General features: G+C 48.0%; 2 protein-coding genes across 7 annotated transcripts; one reads left to right on the top strand and one right to left on the bottom strand.

The window, feature by feature from the left end:
• The first annotated feature begins 81 nt into the window (after nt 1–81).
• Nucleotides 82–11,900, top strand: LOC146372305 (transcription factor IIIB 90 kDa subunit-like). 6 transcript variants are annotated; one of them, XM_084953080.1, is made up of 19 exons: nt 125–239; nt 1,734–1,942; nt 2,792–2,872; nt 2,945–3,118; nt 3,556–3,587; nt 3,665–3,737; nt 8,999–9,148; nt 9,237–9,330; nt 9,410–9,536; nt 9,616–9,655; nt 9,751–9,846; nt 9,924–10,232; nt 10,317–10,378; nt 10,484–10,565; nt 10,636–10,688; nt 10,775–11,043; nt 11,146–11,197; nt 11,299–11,481; nt 11,561–11,900. In XM_084953080.1, exons 2-19 carry the CDS (start codon nt 1,759–1,761, stop codon nt 11,609–11,611), a joined length of 2,112 nt encoding a protein of 703 aa, XP_084809206.1. In that variant the 5' UTR covers nt 125–239; nt 1,734–1,758; the 3' UTR covers nt 11,612–11,900. The 6 variants fall into 6 exon arrangements, with proteins under 6 accessions (XP_084809201.1, XP_084809206.1, XP_084809202.1 ...); XM_084953075.1 differs by having other exon boundaries at nt 82–187; nt 9,924–10,378; XM_084953076.1 differs by having other exon boundaries at nt 9,924–10,378; nt 10,778–11,043.
• Nucleotides 3,892–8,318, bottom strand: LOC146372306 (BTB/POZ domain-containing protein 6-B-like). Its single transcript, XM_084953081.1, has 5 exons — nt 8,203–8,318; nt 7,443–7,706; nt 6,304–6,394; nt 6,096–6,214; nt 3,892–5,377 (listed from the first exon to the last, which is right to left on the bottom strand). Exons 2-5 carry the CDS (start codon nt 7,655–7,657, stop codon nt 4,345–4,347), a joined length of 1,458 nt encoding a protein of 485 aa, XP_084809207.1. The 5' UTR covers nt 7,658–7,706; nt 8,203–8,318; the 3' UTR covers nt 3,892–4,344.
• Nucleotides 11,901–18,159: the final 6,259 nt, after the last annotated feature.

Raw genomic sequence — 18,159 nt, 5'->3', positions numbered from 1 at the left:
CAAATCATGTCCCGTGCCTATTGAGTAACGTCACTCCAGCGCGCCACAGGAAGAAAACAAACTGCAATCTGAAAACAGTCAGTGATCAATAACTGATCAATAACCGTTATTAGCAGCCAATAAGGTGACCGGATGTGTTCTGGGACGGAACACAGTTTCTAACGGACCAGACTCTGAAGTTCTCCCGGTGAGTGGATCCAGATCTCTGGGAGAGGAGCTCCCCGGTCCCGGTGTTTCAGGTTAGCCGATTATATTTGTTTACATGTTCCAGGTGCAGCATCCGATGCTGATTAAAAATATTTAAATAAAGTTAGAAAAAAAAAAAAACTCTGACTGGACTCGAACCTTTGTTTTTATGACATAAATCACAAACCGACATTTTCCTGCTAACGCCATTGAGCAGCTCAGCGGGAGTCTGAGTTCACCTGCAAACACCTGCTGCTGATATGGTGACAGGCCAGTGCTGGTCTGGGCATCAGGAAGCTGGTGATCCACTGGCAGGTGGAGGTGGGTGAGCTTCTGGTGGAACATGTCTGGGATGATGGTGTTGAAGGCCAAACTGAAACCCATGAACAGTATCTGGCGTGTGTCTCAGGTTGGTCGAGGTGATGCAGTATGTAGTGCAGACCCATAGTGACTGCATCGGATCGGCTGACCCGTTTGCCCAGTAGGCAACTTAGAGAGAACAGCCATCTTGATTTTAACATCAGGATAACAGCAACTTACCATCTTAGTGTTTCAATTTCTTCAAAATTAACAATAAAGGGCTCTGGTGTAACACAACCATGCATTCAAGTGAGGAAATATCCCTTTCCATTTACGGCAATCTATCAAAAGTTAAGCAGAGTCTTCTTAACTCACAGCTTCCATGTTCTCTTCCATGTGTTGCATAAGGAGGCAAGCCAAAGGGGTGGAGTTAAATAGTATCCAACAAATTCACAGAGAACAGGATGTGATGTGTGGTGGTGTAGGGAAGTAGGAAAAGGTTTAAAACTTGTCATTTTAACTAAAAGTGATCTGCTGATCAGATTTGTTCTGAGCTGAGCCAATCAGACTGTTTCATACATGTAAACAGGTAACAGCTGCAACCAATAAGAGTCACCCAAGTTTGAATCACAGAGTTTTGAATCCTCTTTAAGACACACACACACACTGTCTGCTGTCTGTAATCATTAATGTCTGCAGTCTGGATGAAGGTGGGGGTGAAAGTGAATCAGGGATCTGCTCTGAGCTCTTTCTTGTTTGCAGTAGTAATGGACACACTGAGAGATGAGGTCAGGCTGGGGTCACTGTGGATGATAATGTCTGCAGATGACACTGTGACCTAAGGTGAGATTAGGGAGCAGGTGGAGGAGAGCCTGGAAAGGTGGAGGTATGAAAGAGTAGAAGCAAGATAGAATATGTATTCTATCTTGCTTCTACTCTTTCATACCTCAGAGCTCAGAGCAGATCACTCATGTGAGTGTGAATGAGAGGGAGACAAGTAGGAAGGTGAACATGGAGGAGCAGAGGTAGTGGTAGAGGGTCGTCCATGTAGTGAAGGAGGACATGCAGAGGGTTGGTGTGACATAGGAGGAGATGGAGACATATGACTGGCTGAAATGTTATATGAGTCATCATCAGTGAGTGTACAGTGGAGCTATCCTACACATGACAGTGACTTGTTTCCTGTGCTGACCTTCATACTCATCGTCATGTGAAAGTTTAATATTTAACCGGTCTCTCCACCTCAGGGACTGCTGACCTCTGACCTCGACCATGAGCTCCCGGGTGTGCAGGACCTGCGGGGGGTCTGACATTGACGTGGACCAGGCTCGTGGCAGCGCCGTGTGCACCAGCTGTGGTTCGGTTCTGGAGGACAACATCATCGTGTCCGAGGTCCAGTTTGTGGAGGGAAGCGGAGGCGTGTCGTCTGCCGTGGGACAGTTTGTGTCTGCTGATGGTGAGATGCCAACAGAGGCAGGTTAGGGTGGTTTAGGGTGAAACAGGAAGGGCTGGTTATCAATCCGCAGCATCAGCAAGTTTCAGAGACCATGTGAGTTTGCTGAAGTCCATCCAGGTTTCACAGATACAGCTCAAGCAGGCTTCGGATGTCTGTCTGACCAGTTCAGGTAATTTAATTAGTGCCACGTTTTAGAAGAAAACATCATGAGAAACAAGTCGCCGTGTTTCAAAGCTTCTCATCCAGAATCAGAAACATGTCCACCTGAGCATTCCCCCTCGTTGTAATTAATTGATGTCCATCATCCCATGATGCATTGAGTATTCTTCAGTCACTATGTGTTAATAGACCTCTCTGCACCGAAGCATACTTGTTATTAATCTCTGTCTCTCTTCCATAGCATGTCTTTTATCCTGTCTTCCTTCTCTCACCCCAAATGGTCACGGCAGATGGCCACCCCTCCCTGAGCCTGCTTCTGCTGGAGGTTTCTTCCTGTTGAAAGGGAGTTTTTCATTCCCACTGTCACCAAAGTGCTCACTCATAGGGGGTTATATGATTGTTGTTTTTTTCTCTGTATGTATTATTGTAGGGTCTGCCTTACAATATAAAGTGCCTTGAGCCGACTGTTGTTGTGATTTTGCGTTATATAAATAAAATTGAATTGAATTTTTAAAGTCAGTAAACACGTTTGCTATACAATCATTCCACCCTAGAATGAACACTCAACTTTGACTTCATGCCTGTGATGAGTGTCTAACACTAACCTGTCTTTACCCAAAATGCTCTGCAGCAACTACAGTGTCAAAGGTCAAAGTCCTCTGAACAGCTGTCTTTCTGTCTGCCCATCAGGTCCTGTTAAAGCGCCACTTCTTGGTTCTGGTTTCCACACCAGCGTCGGTAAAGAGTCGCGAGCCCAGACACTTCAGAACGGTGAGTCCTTTGACTGTTTGGGGGCAGGGTGTCCAGGTGAGCCACAGGTGTAACGAGCCTGTGTGTGTGCAGGTAAGCGTCAGATCCAGCAGCTGGGCAGTCAGTTGCAGCTCAACCAGCACTGCCTCGACACCGCCTTCAACTTCTTCAAGCTAGTCGTCAGCAAACACCTGACCCGGGGCCGCAAGACAGAGCACGTCATCGCTGCCTGCCTCTACCTTGTGTGCCGCACTGAGGGCACGCCACGTATCCTAGCAACCACTCTGACCCACTGAGCATGTGCAAATTGCCGAGACAAACCCGAACTCTGAAACCGCGATGGCCTACAGTCAGTTTACATGCAGTCAGGTGAACCACTGAACTGGTTTCCTCACCTGTAGCTCAGGTGTGTAGCTCATCTCCTCTTTTAAAACTATGAGAGGAGAAAGACATCAGATTTTCATCAGCTGCAGGTGGATGCAGGTTTGTCACAGGAACTGATCCATCAGCGGTACATTCAGGTGTCCATCACCTTAATGTGCTGCAGATGTTCTGCTGTTTAAGGTGATCAGAAACACCTGGAACCAGTGATTTACAATTTTAAATCAAACACAAACTTGATAAAAACACAGTTAGAGGTTACAGGCTTCATTCTGACCTTTCATCTCCATACCTTCAGCTGGTTTTCCTTATACAAGCCTCAGACATGCTGCTGGACCTCAGCGATCTGCTGCAGGTAAGACCGAGCCTCAGCTACTCTCAGTGGACTCTCAGTGGTGTCATTCAGGTGTGAGCTCTATGCTGTGTGTCCAGGTAAATGTCTACATCTTGGGAAAGACCTTCCTGCTGCTGGCTCGTGAGCTCTGCATCAATGCTCCCGCCATTGGTGAGCTATTTACTCATTGTATTTATTTAAAGCACACAACACTGGAAAAACAGAGAATGCAGTCTCACAGATGATTTAAAGTGTGATAAACATGTGCAACATGTGCTGACATCCAGAAAAAAACTGTAACTAAAAAAAAAACAAAACCCACCAATCACATTTATCAGTTTCAACTTTATATTTTTTGTATGCAATGCTTTTCTACTGAATACAGGCTTGAAATAATTTGTTGTTGCATTCAAATTTTTTATTTCCGTTTTACACATGTGACCTTGAACACAACAAGTAAAATTCATCATCCACAGCACAAAAAAAGCTGAAAATCCCCCTCAGTGTGAGACCACATAGCCACATCTAGTGGCAGCAGCAGAAAAACTACAACTTCCTTTATTCATTTTCTCAAATATTCAGGAGACTTTAATATACACCAAACACTTCTAAAAACCTGACAGCCAATCAGCTCTCAGGTCCACACGATTGTCCAATCAGCTCTCAGGTCCACGGCATTGTTCAATCAGCTGCCAATTTCCAATTGCCAGGTCCGTTAATTGAATCTGAGCTCCAGGCTCCGACTTCCTGCCTGTTGGCTTGAGTCCTTGGGTCCAGTTCAACAGTAGAAGATGAGCTCTGGGATCTGCCCCCCCTGCACCCCAGTGCCATTGGTACTGTCTGATGAGCACTGAAACTGGAAGGTCACTTTCCCACACTGCACTTCAGTCATCCCCTCCTGGCCAAAGTAACTCAGCTCGTTTCCGTCCAGGACGGCACTGACCGTGTAGAAGGTGTCCTGCTCTACCTGCACCGGGTGCTCGAACCACACCGGGAAGGTGCTGCTTGACCCATCTGACAGAAACTTGTTGAGATTCTGGGCTAGAACAGTTCCCTGCCTCTTCAATTCAATCCTCACAACGTACTCTGCCTTCCCACCACTGGAACCGTACAGACCAAGTCCAGCTACAAAAATCCTGCGATCCACGGCAAACTGGATGCTGTCACAGCGCCCCCTGTAGCGCCACTGGTTGCTGCGGTAGGCTGAGGATTGGAAGCGGTGGCACCTCTGTGGCAGTAGCCCCGCCCGCTTCACAGTGGGGAATTCCAGCCTGGGTTTGTTAATAGCAGTGAACCACAGAAAGACGTCGTGGGCCTCGTTGAGCGTCAGCACATCCGACTGCGCTGCCCCATCTGCAAACTCCTGCAGTGTCATGGAAGGGAATCGGACCAGGTACAGGGCCTTACCAAGCACCGTGCGTTGATTCCTGGGGTTCACTGTCAAGCCCTGCCGCCGACACTCTGCCACCGCCCAGCACAGCAGTGCCTGAAACACCACGATCTCGCGGGTGTTGAGCGTTTCTCTCTGCAGGATTATCTCCAGCGTGAGCAAGTCGATCTCACAGAAACCTTCAGAGCGCAGAGCGAGTTCGGCTTGAGCGTCGATCACCTCCCAGCAGTGCTGCGTCAGTTCCGGCTCCTCAAACAGCCGGCTCTGAGACAGCAGCACACAGGCATTCTTTGCCTCAAGGCTCGTCTCCAAGAAGGCTACGCAGGCCCTCGCCAGAGCAGGGACAATATACTTCTTAGCAGCATATAGCGTGGCGAGCACGGTATCAGCCTCCAACTCAATCTCATCGCTGTACATGTACCTGAGATAGAGAAAATGGTAGGATGAGGTCATGTTTCGACAAAAATTGTACAACACGCGGCATCCATAGCTGACTGTAGTGGGTTTGTGTACCACCACAGTGAAGCAGAAACAGAAGTTACCTCAATGTTATCAACATGATGGATCGTGAAATCTGGTCTGTGGTCCCTTTTCTCGAGCTACACCATAAACTACAACGCCTGCCTTACTCTCCTGTCCCTTCAACCAAATCCTGCTTCAAGAAACGAAATCACTGGAGCTGAACTCCTTCTGCCCAGCCCACGGTGTCTACAGTCTTCAAGCACCTCCCACCACAAACCTCCACCCTACCTCAGATCCTGCCACAGAACACTTTTCAATTTGGTCGAAACACTAATGGCGGTACTCAGATCTGCACTGAAAAAGATTTCATAGTCACGTTCAGGAGTCAATTCAGGATACTAACAAATAAAACTTTTTATGTTTTGTAATAATTTTTTTTCTGTCAGACTACTTTTTCTCAGATTCTAGTTCTGTGAAGCCTGTGCCTCTCTGATTCCATTGCTATCCTAGCCTTTATCCTTCTATCCTAGCCCAATGAGGCACACTAGAAAGGCAGCTGTAGATCCACATGAGGCAGAATGCAAAGCTGGGGGTCATCCGAGTGAAGGAGACTACTTTCAGGACTCTGCTTGCTGCTAATTCACTAACAGTGGGCCTGGTCTTGACTTCTGACTCACTTTAAGAGGATGAGAAAAGCAGCCGGCTCAACATCAGGGATCTGGATCACAGACTGTCCCTCTGCCAGATCTCCATAAAACATGGCTCCAAACACCGAGCTGCCCACTGCCAGGACGTACTGCAACACAGAGGAATCCATTAGAATCTGGACCACAGCATCAAACCGTATGCTCTGGATCAAAGTGTCAGTGGGAACAGGTTCTGTACCTTATGAGCAGGCACTGTCTGAGTCTCTCCTGAAGAACCGACAATGAAGTGGACATCAGCCATCTGCTCATTGTTGAACATCAGAGCGTTCCTGCAGCCACACAATAATCAACAGACAACAGCAAAGAACAAGGACAACAACAGACTCGGGTTAGCACATCACATTTCTTAGTAGCTAACATAGCCAAAAATGCAGAATGATGATAAAGCTGAATGTATGCAGACCCCAGCCCAGCAGCCAGAGCCTGAACTTCAACACATGAGGACATGCTGGAATGGCAGGACTGCTCAGAAGTCCTGCCATTAATAATGCTTCAATCTTAAATATGGTCAACCTATCTCTATTAATCAGCTATGTACCACAGGCCTTCAAGCTGGTAGTAGTTAAACCGTTGCCTAAAACGCCATTTCTAGACCCACCGGTGTTAGCTAATTATAGGCCAATCCCCAACCTTCCTTTCATATTAAAAATTCTTGAAAGAGTAGTTGTCAAACAACTAACACATCAACTGCAGAGAAATGGCTTATTTGAAGAGTTTCAGTCAGTTTTCAGAGCTCATCGCAACACAGAAACAGCTTTAGTGAAGGTTACAATTGATGAGGGTTCTGTTATCATCAAGAGACATAGCATACATTTTCACTGCTATGCAGATGACACAGCTTTATCTATCCATGAAACTGGATAACATTGACCTCCACTCATCCCCAGCCGTTCACAGCAGATGGTCACCCCTCTGTGAGCCTGGTTCTGCTAGAGGTTTGTTCCTGTTAAAAGGGAATTTTTTCTTCCCACTGTCACCAAAGCACTTACTCATAGGGGGTCATATGATTAATGGGGTTTTCTCTTTCTTTTTTGTGCAACTAGATGTTGCAATCCCATATCAGGGATTGTAACATCTAGTCACTTTACTTAAACAATATAAAGCCCTAAATTACAGTTGTTGTAATTTAGGGCTGTAAAATTAACATTGAATTGGATGGGGCTTTGTGTTGGGGGCTGTGTTGGCAACAAACATTTTAATGTCCTTTAGATGAAAAAGAAGCAATGTCTGCATAGCCAATTTGTTGTCCTCTTATTGTTGCTGTTTATCTCTCTGACTGCTTGTTGTTGGTGGTGGTGGGGTTTTTTTTTTTTTTACCTTTCTCTGAGGGTGGGGTGGGAAGCTTGCCAACTGTCTGTTTCCTCCGGGTTCCCGTCATGGTTATTTGGCTGTGAGGCGGCAATGCCGCTGTCTCCACAGATGTCTTCGGCAGTCAGCTGCAGGTCGCTCACCTGAATGAAGCTCTTCTTCACCTCCAGAACCTCCACCTCCTCGCCTTGAGGGAGACTGGTGGAGAACAGCTCGGCTGCCATGTCCTCCTCAGAAAGCGGGCAGAGTCAGCAGTCACAGCATCGCAGCCTGCTGTGGGTCAGAGAGAGCGGGATGTTATGATCCACAGAGATTATAATCCAGATTATCTGACAGCAGAGCGTCTCCTTTGTCCTAAAGCACAGACACCTGACAGCAGCTGCAGGCTCATCATAATCTGGATTATCTGATCGCTGACATCATTTATCTGAGGGTGTCCAGGTGTGTTTACCTAGGCGGTCTGTAATGCTTCACCTGTCTGCGCTGCGGTCATTGATCTCTGATCACTAACATGGATCCAGCTAATAAACAGTATCTAACCCGCAGAGGTGTGGATACAGCAGACCGCTGTTATTATTAACATCAGTGTGGCCCAGAAGGCCACGCCCACCACATCTGTTTATCTTCAGTATAGCGAGCGAACAGGAGATCGGGTCTCTGTCCGGTAACAATCGATCATCACTAATCACAGCTCTGAGTCCCGATCACGTCCCAGATTCTCAGCGTTGGAGCTGTGGCGCGTGTCATGGAGCTTTGGTATGCAGGTTACCTGTGTGACGTCTGCCGTCCCCGCGTCCTTCCGCCGTAAACGTTAAAAACGAGCAGATCGCTGCAGCCTGCCTCCGGCCGCCATCTTAGACTGTAGTACCGCCTTCACCACCGCTCCGCACTGCAAGAGGGCAGCAGAGCGCGGGAAAAGAACGTAGCCATCGAGCAACCGCAAACGTTTCCAGGGACACCAAACACGGAAGTGTGTCCGTATGTTTATGTTTGCTACGTACAGTGTGTGGTGATCTCTGTGTCCAAGCCACTGTTATAAAGAAAAAAAAATACTATGCGTGTTAACAAGCAGTCTCTCTCACTCACACACACACACACACACACACACACACACGGAAATGCAGCTTCTGAGTGCAGAAGCGGCTCAGTGGACGCTGAACACTGGGATAGTGTGAACACACCTCACGTGCGGTGTAATTTCAGTAACCTTGGTGATTATTGAGGGTTTGCAGTCATGAGTGGAATCTCCCACATAGTGTCTGCAGTCTCTGATATGATGTGTGATCAGTGTAACTCACAGCTAACTTACAGAGCCCTGATGCGGATTCAATCATTCAGGTAAAGAAATCCCAGAAAGCTGATTCAGTTCTGGATTTAACAGTCCACAGTAAATGTAGTGGGCGGAGCTAGACACAAGGCCTTTAACTTAAGTTGAAGAGGTGTTTGAATACTGTTTATAAATCTCTGCTGATGCCACAACAAAAAAGGGATCTTTTGCCTGCTGATGAACTTTGACCCTGTGTGGCCACGTTTATTAACATTGAAGCACTCCTTCCCCTCCTCAGACCCCTGTCTGTACATTCCTCGCTTTGCGCACATGTTGGAGTTTGGGGCGAAGACTCATGAGGTTTCCATGACGGCTCTTCGTCTTGTACAGAGGATGAAGAGGGACTGGATGCACACAGGACGCCGACCCTCTGGACTCTGTGGAGCAGGTGCAACCTGGAATTTGTCACTATAGCAACAAACATCAGCGGCAATGTGCATGAAGCAGACATTAACACTCCTCTTCCTCCTCCTCAGCACTCCTGGTAGCAGCTCGGATGCATAAGTTTCGGCGTTCAGTGAAGGACGTGATTGGCGTGGTGAAGGTCTGCCAGACCACGCTGAGGAAGAGGTGAGCCCCACAAACACCTGAGTACACCTGACCCCCACCAAAACAGGAAGCAGATCTCAGCGCCTTTCCCTCACTGCAGGTTAACTGAGTTTGAGGACACGCCCACCAGTCAGCTGACCATTGATGAGTTCATGAGAGTAGATCTGGAGCAGGAGTGCGACCCCCCCTCATTCACTGCTGCACAGCACAAAGCCAAAATGCAGCAGGTACATCTTTGTCTCTGATTGGCTGCAGCAGCTAGGTGTCCAATTAGCTAACCAGTCTGTGCTTCCTGGTTTCTTGCAGTTAGAGCAGGAGCTGGCTAAGAAACTGGATGAGGTCGAAGGTCAGTTTGTCCTTTTTACCTGGGTGGGCTGCCTCAGATGAGAGGGGGTGACGTATTGAATCTTTGAATCACAGTGCATTTCCTGTCATCATCAGGAGAGATCAGCTGCTACAAAGACGAGATTGAAACCGAGCTGGAGAAGAGTCGGCCCAAACTCAGAGGAATCTACGCCGCTTACACCAAAGAAGTTGGTCAGTTCTTTGGGTTACCTGACTGTCTCACCATGCCCACACAGTCACTCAGCTGCTCCCACCTTTTCTGTTTTCAGACCCTGAGGACAACGGCGAGGTTTTGTCAATGCCATCCGAGCCCGAGGAGGTTGAGAGCGAAGATGTGGAATTACAAGCAGCCACCCACCACCTGACTGAGGACTTCCTGTGTCAGGTGATCCAGGAGGAGGAGGTACGTGGCATGAAGAGAGATCGGGAGGCAGAGCCAGAGAAGGAGTTGATGGGACCACACCGTCAGGCTGCCTCTCTGACCTCCATTCTGGGAAAACTGCCGAGCGCCGCCAGCCTGAGCCTCCAGCAGACTTTCCAGACCTCGGACACATCAGAGAGTGGCGAGAAAGATCTCGGTGAGGATAACGACTGTAACAGAATGGTGACATCACCATTAGACCATAGGGCAGTTAGAAATCAAGCTCTGCGTTTACCTTCAGGTGACCACCCACAGAGCGAGGAGCTGGACCTGGAAGGTATTGATGATCAAGAGATCGATAAGGTCAGTTCACAGTTCTACAGGTACAAAGATATCTGAGCAACTTTTACTGTGAAAGGACCCAACTGCACGTGCTCTTTTCTGATTGGCCTGTTCTGTGTGATACAGTACATCCTAAATGAGAAGGAGGTTCAGGTGAAGACGGAGCTGTGGATGAAGCAGAACGCCGAATACCTGAAGGAGCAGAAAGGTGCTCATCAGCAATCATTGATGGGTGTTATTGATTACTGATTCTGATTGATTTGTTTTTGTGTTTCCAGAGAAACAGGAGCGGATAAACAAAGAGAAGGAGGAGGGCACCTACAAGGAGAAGGTGAGTGAAACCAGCATCCACTTAAGAGCCTCACCTGAAGCTCCACCCACCTAATCTGTGACCCCATGTGGTGAATATTTTGTCAGAAGAAGAAGAAGTCTAAGAAGCGGGACCAGATCGAGGCATTGACAGCGGGCGAGGCGATTGAGAGAATGTTAGAGAAGAAGAAGATCTCCAGTAAGATCAACTACGACGTCCTTAGAGATCTTAACCGAGGAACAGGAAGTCCGACCAGGTCCCCCGACCACACCCCCGATACCACCGTAGCACGAAAACGACTCAACCGCCGCCGGCGCAGGAAGACCAGTGACAGTAACCAAGACCTTGCAGCCAACACCAGCATTATGGGCAAGAGGTATCTCAACTGATCTGATCTCTCAATAACCTGTCATCAGTAATGAATATTCTTCAACCTGTCCTCCACGTTATCCTGATGTTCTCTCTCCTGCTCTTTCAGGTTCCGCCACCTCATTTCCTCCACACCAAAGAAGAAGAAAACAGCTCATCAGGTGTGCATCCTCCTTGCGTGTCTCACCTGTGTGTCCTTCCTCACCTCTCGTACCTGTTACTCCCTCTTACCTGGTTTACCTGATGTTAATCTTTCAGGTAGAGAGAACAGTCTCAGTGGTTACAGAAACAGAAACACCAGCAGAGACTGAGTCCAACCCACCCCCTGACTCTGCAGCAGAAACAAGCCCCACCCTCCCAACTGCTCCATCCCCCATGGAGGAGGAAGAGGAAGAGGAGGAGGAGGCAGAGGAGGAGTGTGTTAGCGCTCTGCAGCTGGTGGGAGGTTAGTCCAGACTTTTATTCTCAAAATCATTACAGTAACATTGATTGATTTCATTGATTTATTGATTTGTGTCATCCAGATTACGGTTGTGATGCAGATGAGGAGGAGATCTTTTAACTCCGCTTGCTGACCTTTGACCCAACTGAAGAAACTCCATCCAGGCTCCAGAGCCAAGGCAGCTGATCCATATCTCACAGATCAATAACCAGTGTCAAGGGAATGAGTTACTGATCGGTTTTTATTTGCGCTTTAATTGATCCGTGATCATTTTTATTGATCCTCCTACTGAGGTTTTTAGACGCTTTTGTATTGACGTTAAAACCAGCTGTGTATGTAATTGTGTGTGTTTGTTGATCCTGTATTTCAATACAAACAAACAATAAGACAAACATTCCTTCACAATAAAGAAACTGACAGTGGTGACGAGTTTTTCTGGTCTCAGAACCAGACGATCTTGGTTCTGACTGTCCAGTTTTATGTATTTATTTGATTTGATTTTCGGTTGTTACAGATGGGACAGACATGACTGGGGGATAGGACAGGGAGGAAGAATGAAAGAAAGAGAGGGAGAGAAAGAGAAAAATAGAGGGGAGAAGAGATGGTGAGAAAGGGGGGAAGAAAAAAACAAAACAAAACACCTGGCTCACCTGTATGGGGATAAGAAAAAACAGAAGAGTAAACAAACAAAAAAGAGCAACATAATAAATACAACACAATCACAATAAAGTAGCTAACAGCAGATAACAGTAGATACTAAATATGACATGTTATTGTGCAGTACGCAAGACCGACAGCGCACAATGTGCTTTGAGGTAGCAGCCAAGAAAGGTGAAGTGTGTGTCTGTGAAAACCCGTGTGTACACCTGTGTGGATTGGCACGCTTGTATTCAAAAGGTTTCTCCATGTAACGATCTGCTAGGAAGTGTGGGGAGCCACAGCACCGTCCCCCAGGGCATGAAGCAGGTATGGAGGAGATCCAGGCCCCAGACATCCAGAGGCCCCAGAATACGAGGACCCATGGAGGACCAAAAGGGGGGCAACCGTGCCACCCTCCTGGGAAGAGCTGAGGAGAGCCCCAAACGAGAGGTCACCCAGCAGCCATGGAGCAGAGGCCAGAGGGGGTTGCAGTGATGTGCCCGCGGGCTCTGCAGGCAGCCAGCTGTGCCAGAGAGGACCGGGCCTCAGGCCCAGAGGCCTGAGGGTACTACACCCACCAGAAGGGGCCCAGCCGGGCCACAGGCGCCAGGTCCTGCCAATCGGCCACCAGGAGTGAGTTGGTACATACATGAGCGCCCAGCCCCAGTCACCAAGAACCACCAACACACCAACGTCTGAGGGCATCAGCCACTGGCAGGGAGTGTGGTGAGGGGAGATAGGCCTCCATACCTCGGAGAGCCTGAGATGTTCCCAGAGAGGTGGAGTCTAGGTCCCAGCTGACATATAGACACAGACAAAGAGGCGTACGCAGACACAAACATGCATTCCCACCCCCATATACACAAACAAATACTCGGCACTCACCCGACGTGGAGACAGACACAAATAGGCACTGTACACAAATTCACACTCCCCAAACATACTCCATAACCCAGGTCCGGGTACCCCCGCCCCCAGAGGGGCAAACCATACCTGGACCCAGGAGATGTAACCCTTCTCACTGGGGTGGAGGAAGGCAGACCGCCTCCTTTTCTGCAGTAGCAGGGAGGCCCCGCATCCCAGACCCCAATCCGACGGCCAGCACCTCCTCCCAGCCCCCCAGCCCCGACGGTTAACAGAACGGGGGGTGAGTGAAGACCCCAAACCTCCCCTCGCCCGCTCATATGTAGTGTTGCTGCGTGCTGTTCTAAAGTGCATTTAAGACACAGGAGGGCATGGTGCTTCCTGCCAGAGAGCAGCACGGCTCCTCCCGAAAACCCTCAGTGTCTATATGCATTTAAAATTGAGGGTAGGGCACCAGCGCCAGAGGTGGGTTTGAATACACAAACCATCCTCTGGACGCTGTATAACATGCCCTATATGTATGTGTTATGAGAGTATGAGTAATGTGGTTGTCTAGGTTGCGGATTAAAATTGAGGCACAGGCGGCCAGAAGGGGACAGAGGGGGAGTGCCTCCCCTGCACCCTGGTGACACACCTGCACCCCAAGTCCTGCGTGTGTGTGGGTGTGGTGGAGTGGGAAGAGGGAGGCAGCTGAGGATGGGGAGGGAAGAAAGGGAGGGGCTGGGGCAAGCTCCCCCGCTGATCCCAGTAGACACCCCCACACTCTGGAGCCCACCAGGGCAAGGGGGCCCAGGCCCATCCGGACCGGGACCCACAGCAGCAGCACCACCCAGCCCCCCAGAGTCCGGGGCAGCCCATCCGACCCCACCGCAGAGAAAACTGCACCCACCCCATCATCCAATCTTCTCCCAGACTACACAAGACAATAGACACCCAGGTTGAGTCATTCTCCACGTCTCCAATATCTCTCCCCCACCTGCAGAGTGAGCTCCTGTAGAGAGGAGACCTCCTGCAAAGATGTAACAGCCTCCCCACCAGTTAGAGAGCCCTGCAGTTGGGCTGATGCACCCGCCCACCACCCCAGCGACACAACAATCAGGACCCAAGGCCCAGCCAGAGAGCCCCAGCCCAGGGGCGGAGCACCCCCAGAACCACAAGCCTCCAAGCCCGTCCCGGACCCACCCAGGGGCAGCCAGGCTACCAGGCCAGTAACCAACGTCCGCCAGCACAGACCCTCCCCCATCTGGAGGTGGAGGTGGACCCCTGCCTGGTTGCTTGGATCTCCGACTACCTCACCGACAGGCCACAGTACGTCAGGCTGAAGGACATCACCTCTGACACTGTGGTCAGCAGCACAGGAGCACCACAGGGAACTGTGCTGTCCCCTCTTCTCTTCACCCTGTACACCTCTGACTTCTGCTACAACTCTGAATTATGCCACATTCAGAAGTTTGCAGACGACACAGCCATCATGGGGTGTATCTGGGATAATCAGGAAGAGGAGTACAGAAGTCAGGTGAGGAACTTTGTCGCATGGAGTCACACAAACCACCTGCAACTCAACACCTCAAAGACTAAGGAACTGGTTGTGGACTTTGGGAGGTCCAGAGCAGGTCCACTGCCGGTTCAGATAGAGGGGGAGGAGGTGGAGGTGGTCAACAAGTACAAGTACCTCGGGCTGTGGGTGGACAACAAACTGGACTGGTCATGCAACACAGAGCACCTGTATAAAAAAGCCCAAAGCCGACTGTACTTCCTCAGGAGGCTGAGGTCTTTTAACATCTGCAGGAAGCTCCTGAGGATGTTTTACCAGTCAGTGGTTGCTGGAGTACTTTTCTATGCTGTGGTGTGCTGGGGGAGCAGCACAGCAAAGAAGGACTCATCCAGGCTGGAAAAACTGATCAGGAAGGCTAGCTCTGTGGTCGGCATGAAGCTGGACACTCTGGTGACAGTGGCAGAGAAAAGGACACTAAAGAAACTGCTGGACATTATGGACAATGCTGGGCATCCTCTGCACAAGGCCATAAACAACCAGAAGAGTCTGTTCAGTGACAGGTTGCTTCTCCCAAAGACAAGAACCAACAGACTTAAAAACTCCTTTGTCCCACACGCCATCAGACTGTTTAACTCCTCTCTGGAGGGGAGAGGGAGGGGAGACAGGAGGACAAAGGAGGGGGGAACAACTAAGCTGTAGTGCCTCTTCACTTCACTGTGCAATACCTTTTGTGCAATACTTTTTGTTAATAGTCAACGGTGCAATAGACTCCATACTTTGAAATGTGCAATTCACTTGTATTTTTATTTTTATTTTATTCCTATTTATTCTATTTGTCCCCTTTGTATATTTTATCTATATATGTCTTTCTATTTATATACAGGGAGTGCAGAATTATTAGGCAAATGAGTATTTTGTCCACATCATCCTCTTCATGCATGTTGTCTTACTCCAAGCTGTATAGGCTCGAAAGCCTACTACCAATTAAGCATATTAGGTGATGTGCATCTCTGTAATGAGAAGGGGTGTGGTCTAATGACATCAACACCCTATATCAGGTGTGCATAATTATTAGGCAACTTCCTTTCCTTTGGCAAAATGGGTCAAAAGAAGGACTTGACAGGCTCAGAAAAGTCAAAAATAGTGAGATATCTTGCAGAGGGATGCAGCAGTTTCAAAATTGCAAAGCTTCTGAAGCGTGATCATCGAACAATCAAGCGTTTCATTCAAAATAGTCAACAGGGTCGCAAGAAGCGTGTGGAAAAACCAAGGCGCAAAATAACTGCCGATGAACTGAAAAAAGTCAAGCGTGCAGCTGCCAAGATGCCACTTGCCACCAGTTTGGCCATATTTCAGAGCTGCAACATCACTGGAGTGCCCAAAAGCACAAGGTGTGCAATACTCAGAGACATGGCCAAGGTAAGAAAGGCTGAAAGACGACCACCACTGAACAAGACACACAAGCTGAAACGTCAAGACTGGGCCAAGAAATATCTCAAGACTGGTTTTTCTAAGGTTTTATGGACTGATGAAATGAGAGTGAGTCTTGATGGGCCAGATGGATGGGCCCGTGGCTGGATTGGTAAAGGGCAGAGAGCTCCAGTCCGACTCAGACGCCAGCAAGGTGGAGGTGGAGTACTGGTTTGGGCTGGTATCATCAAAGATGAGCTTGTGGGGCCTTTTCGGGTTGTGGATGGAGTCAAGCTCAACTCCCAGTCCTACTGCCAGTTTCTGGAAGACACCTTCTTCAAGCAGTGGTACAGGAAGAAGTCTGCATCCTTCAAGTAAAACATGATTTTCATGCAGGACAATGCTCCATCACACGCGTCCAAGTACTCCACAGCGTGGCTGGCAAGAAAGGGTATAAAAGAAGAAAAACTAATGACATGGCCTCCTTGTTCACCTGATCTGAACCCCATTGAGAACCTGTGGTCCATCATCAAATGTGAGAACTACAAGGAGGGAAAACAGTACACCTCTCTGAACAGTGTCTGGGAGGCTGTGGTTGCTGCTGCACGCAATGTTGATGGTGAACAGATCAAAACACTGACAGAATCCATGGATGGCAGGCTTTTGAGTGTCCTTGCAAAGAAAGGTGGCTATATTGGTCGCTGATTTGTTTTTGTTTTGTTTTTGAATGTCAGAAATGTATATTTGTGAATGTGGAGATGTTATATTGGTTTCACTGGTAAAAATAAATAATTGAAATGGGTATATATTTGTTTTTTGTTAAGTTGCCTAATAATTATGAACAGTAATAGTCACCTGCACACACAGATATCCCCCTAAAATAGCTAAAACTAAAAACAAACTAAAAACTACTTCCAAAAACATTCAGCTTTGATATTAATGAGTTTTTTGGGTTCATTGAGAACATGGTTGTTGTTCAATAATAACATTATTCCTCAAAAATACAACTTGCCTAATAATTCTGCACTCCCTGTATGTGTGTGTGTGTGTGTGTGTATATATATATATATAATATTCTGTAACTTCTGTCAGTGCTGTGCTTTTTTGGAAACCGAATTTCCCAGAGGAACCCACCCGAGGGATTAATAAAGTTTTATCTTATCTTATCTTATCTTCGCTGTACGCAGCTACAAGGAAAACACCATCTAAGGCTACGTTCACACTGCACGCGAAAGCGCATCATATCCGACTTTTTTGACCCTATGCGACCCATATCCGATCATGGTATGGCAGTGTGAACAGCACAAATCCGATATTTTCAAATCCGACCTGGGTCACTTTCGTATGTGGTACTGAATCCAATACATATCTGAAAGCGACTGCTGTTTGAATGGTCATGCCGCATTAAATCCGTCTTTTAAGTCACTGACACAAGACAGATGCCAATTATCAGCGCCGGAGAAGCGCCCGATAAGACATCGCGAACGCTTCCTGGCCATCCAGTGTAGATGTTAGTGAAACTGTTGGGAAGACAACGTTGGAGAAACGTGAACATTTTATTTGTACTGTATTATCTCCAGATTCTGACAGAAATCTGCAACTATCCTTTGAAGCACCGCTTCTCTCTAAAACAGCAATAAGCATAATTATTAGGCCATATGTAAATAACAAAATAACTTTATAACTTAAAGCAAAATTGGGAAACGTAAAGTCCGAAACATGTCTTTATATTAAGGGTCATCAGTCAAACAATATTGTTTGGTCTGGGTCTAACCAGAGCGCGTCGTGTGTGACCTCTTCTTTTGCGCATGCGAGCTGCTTTGAGGGTTCACACTAGAGTGCGTTTGCTGTCACATTTTATTTGTAGTGTGAACAAGCAGACAAAAAAATTGGATTTGATCAAAAAATCGGAATTGAGCATTAAGACCTGCAGTGTGAATGTAGCCTAAGAGCCACCAGAGCCCCTAACCAGGTCATGGCCACAACCCCCGCGTTAGGCCCTCCAGGGAAAAAGTCCCTAGGGAATCCCCAGACGCCCTAAGGCCATCCCTACCCCCATATCAACCACAATAGTGAACGCAGGACCAAACCATGACCCCCCACCCCCACTAGGTGATGAAGCTGATCAAAGGAGCCCAGAGGGATTGATCAAATGTGATGGCAGAGGCTGTTTCAAGACTAATGTGATCTATCAGAAGGTTTTTAGAATTAAGATTATTTTTATTTTTCCAGTTAATGAGGACCGTTTTCTTGGTAATGCATAGACAACGTGG

The sequence above is a fragment of the Perissodus microlepis genome, chromosome 15, assembly GCF_051167445.1.
Source record: "Perissodus microlepis isolate ML-2025 ecotype Zambia chromosome 15, ASM5116744v1, whole genome shotgun sequence".
NCBI lineage: Eukaryota > Metazoa > Chordata > Actinopteri > Cichliformes > Cichlidae > Perissodus > Perissodus microlepis.
This window is presented reverse-complemented; position numbering and strand designations above follow the sequence as displayed.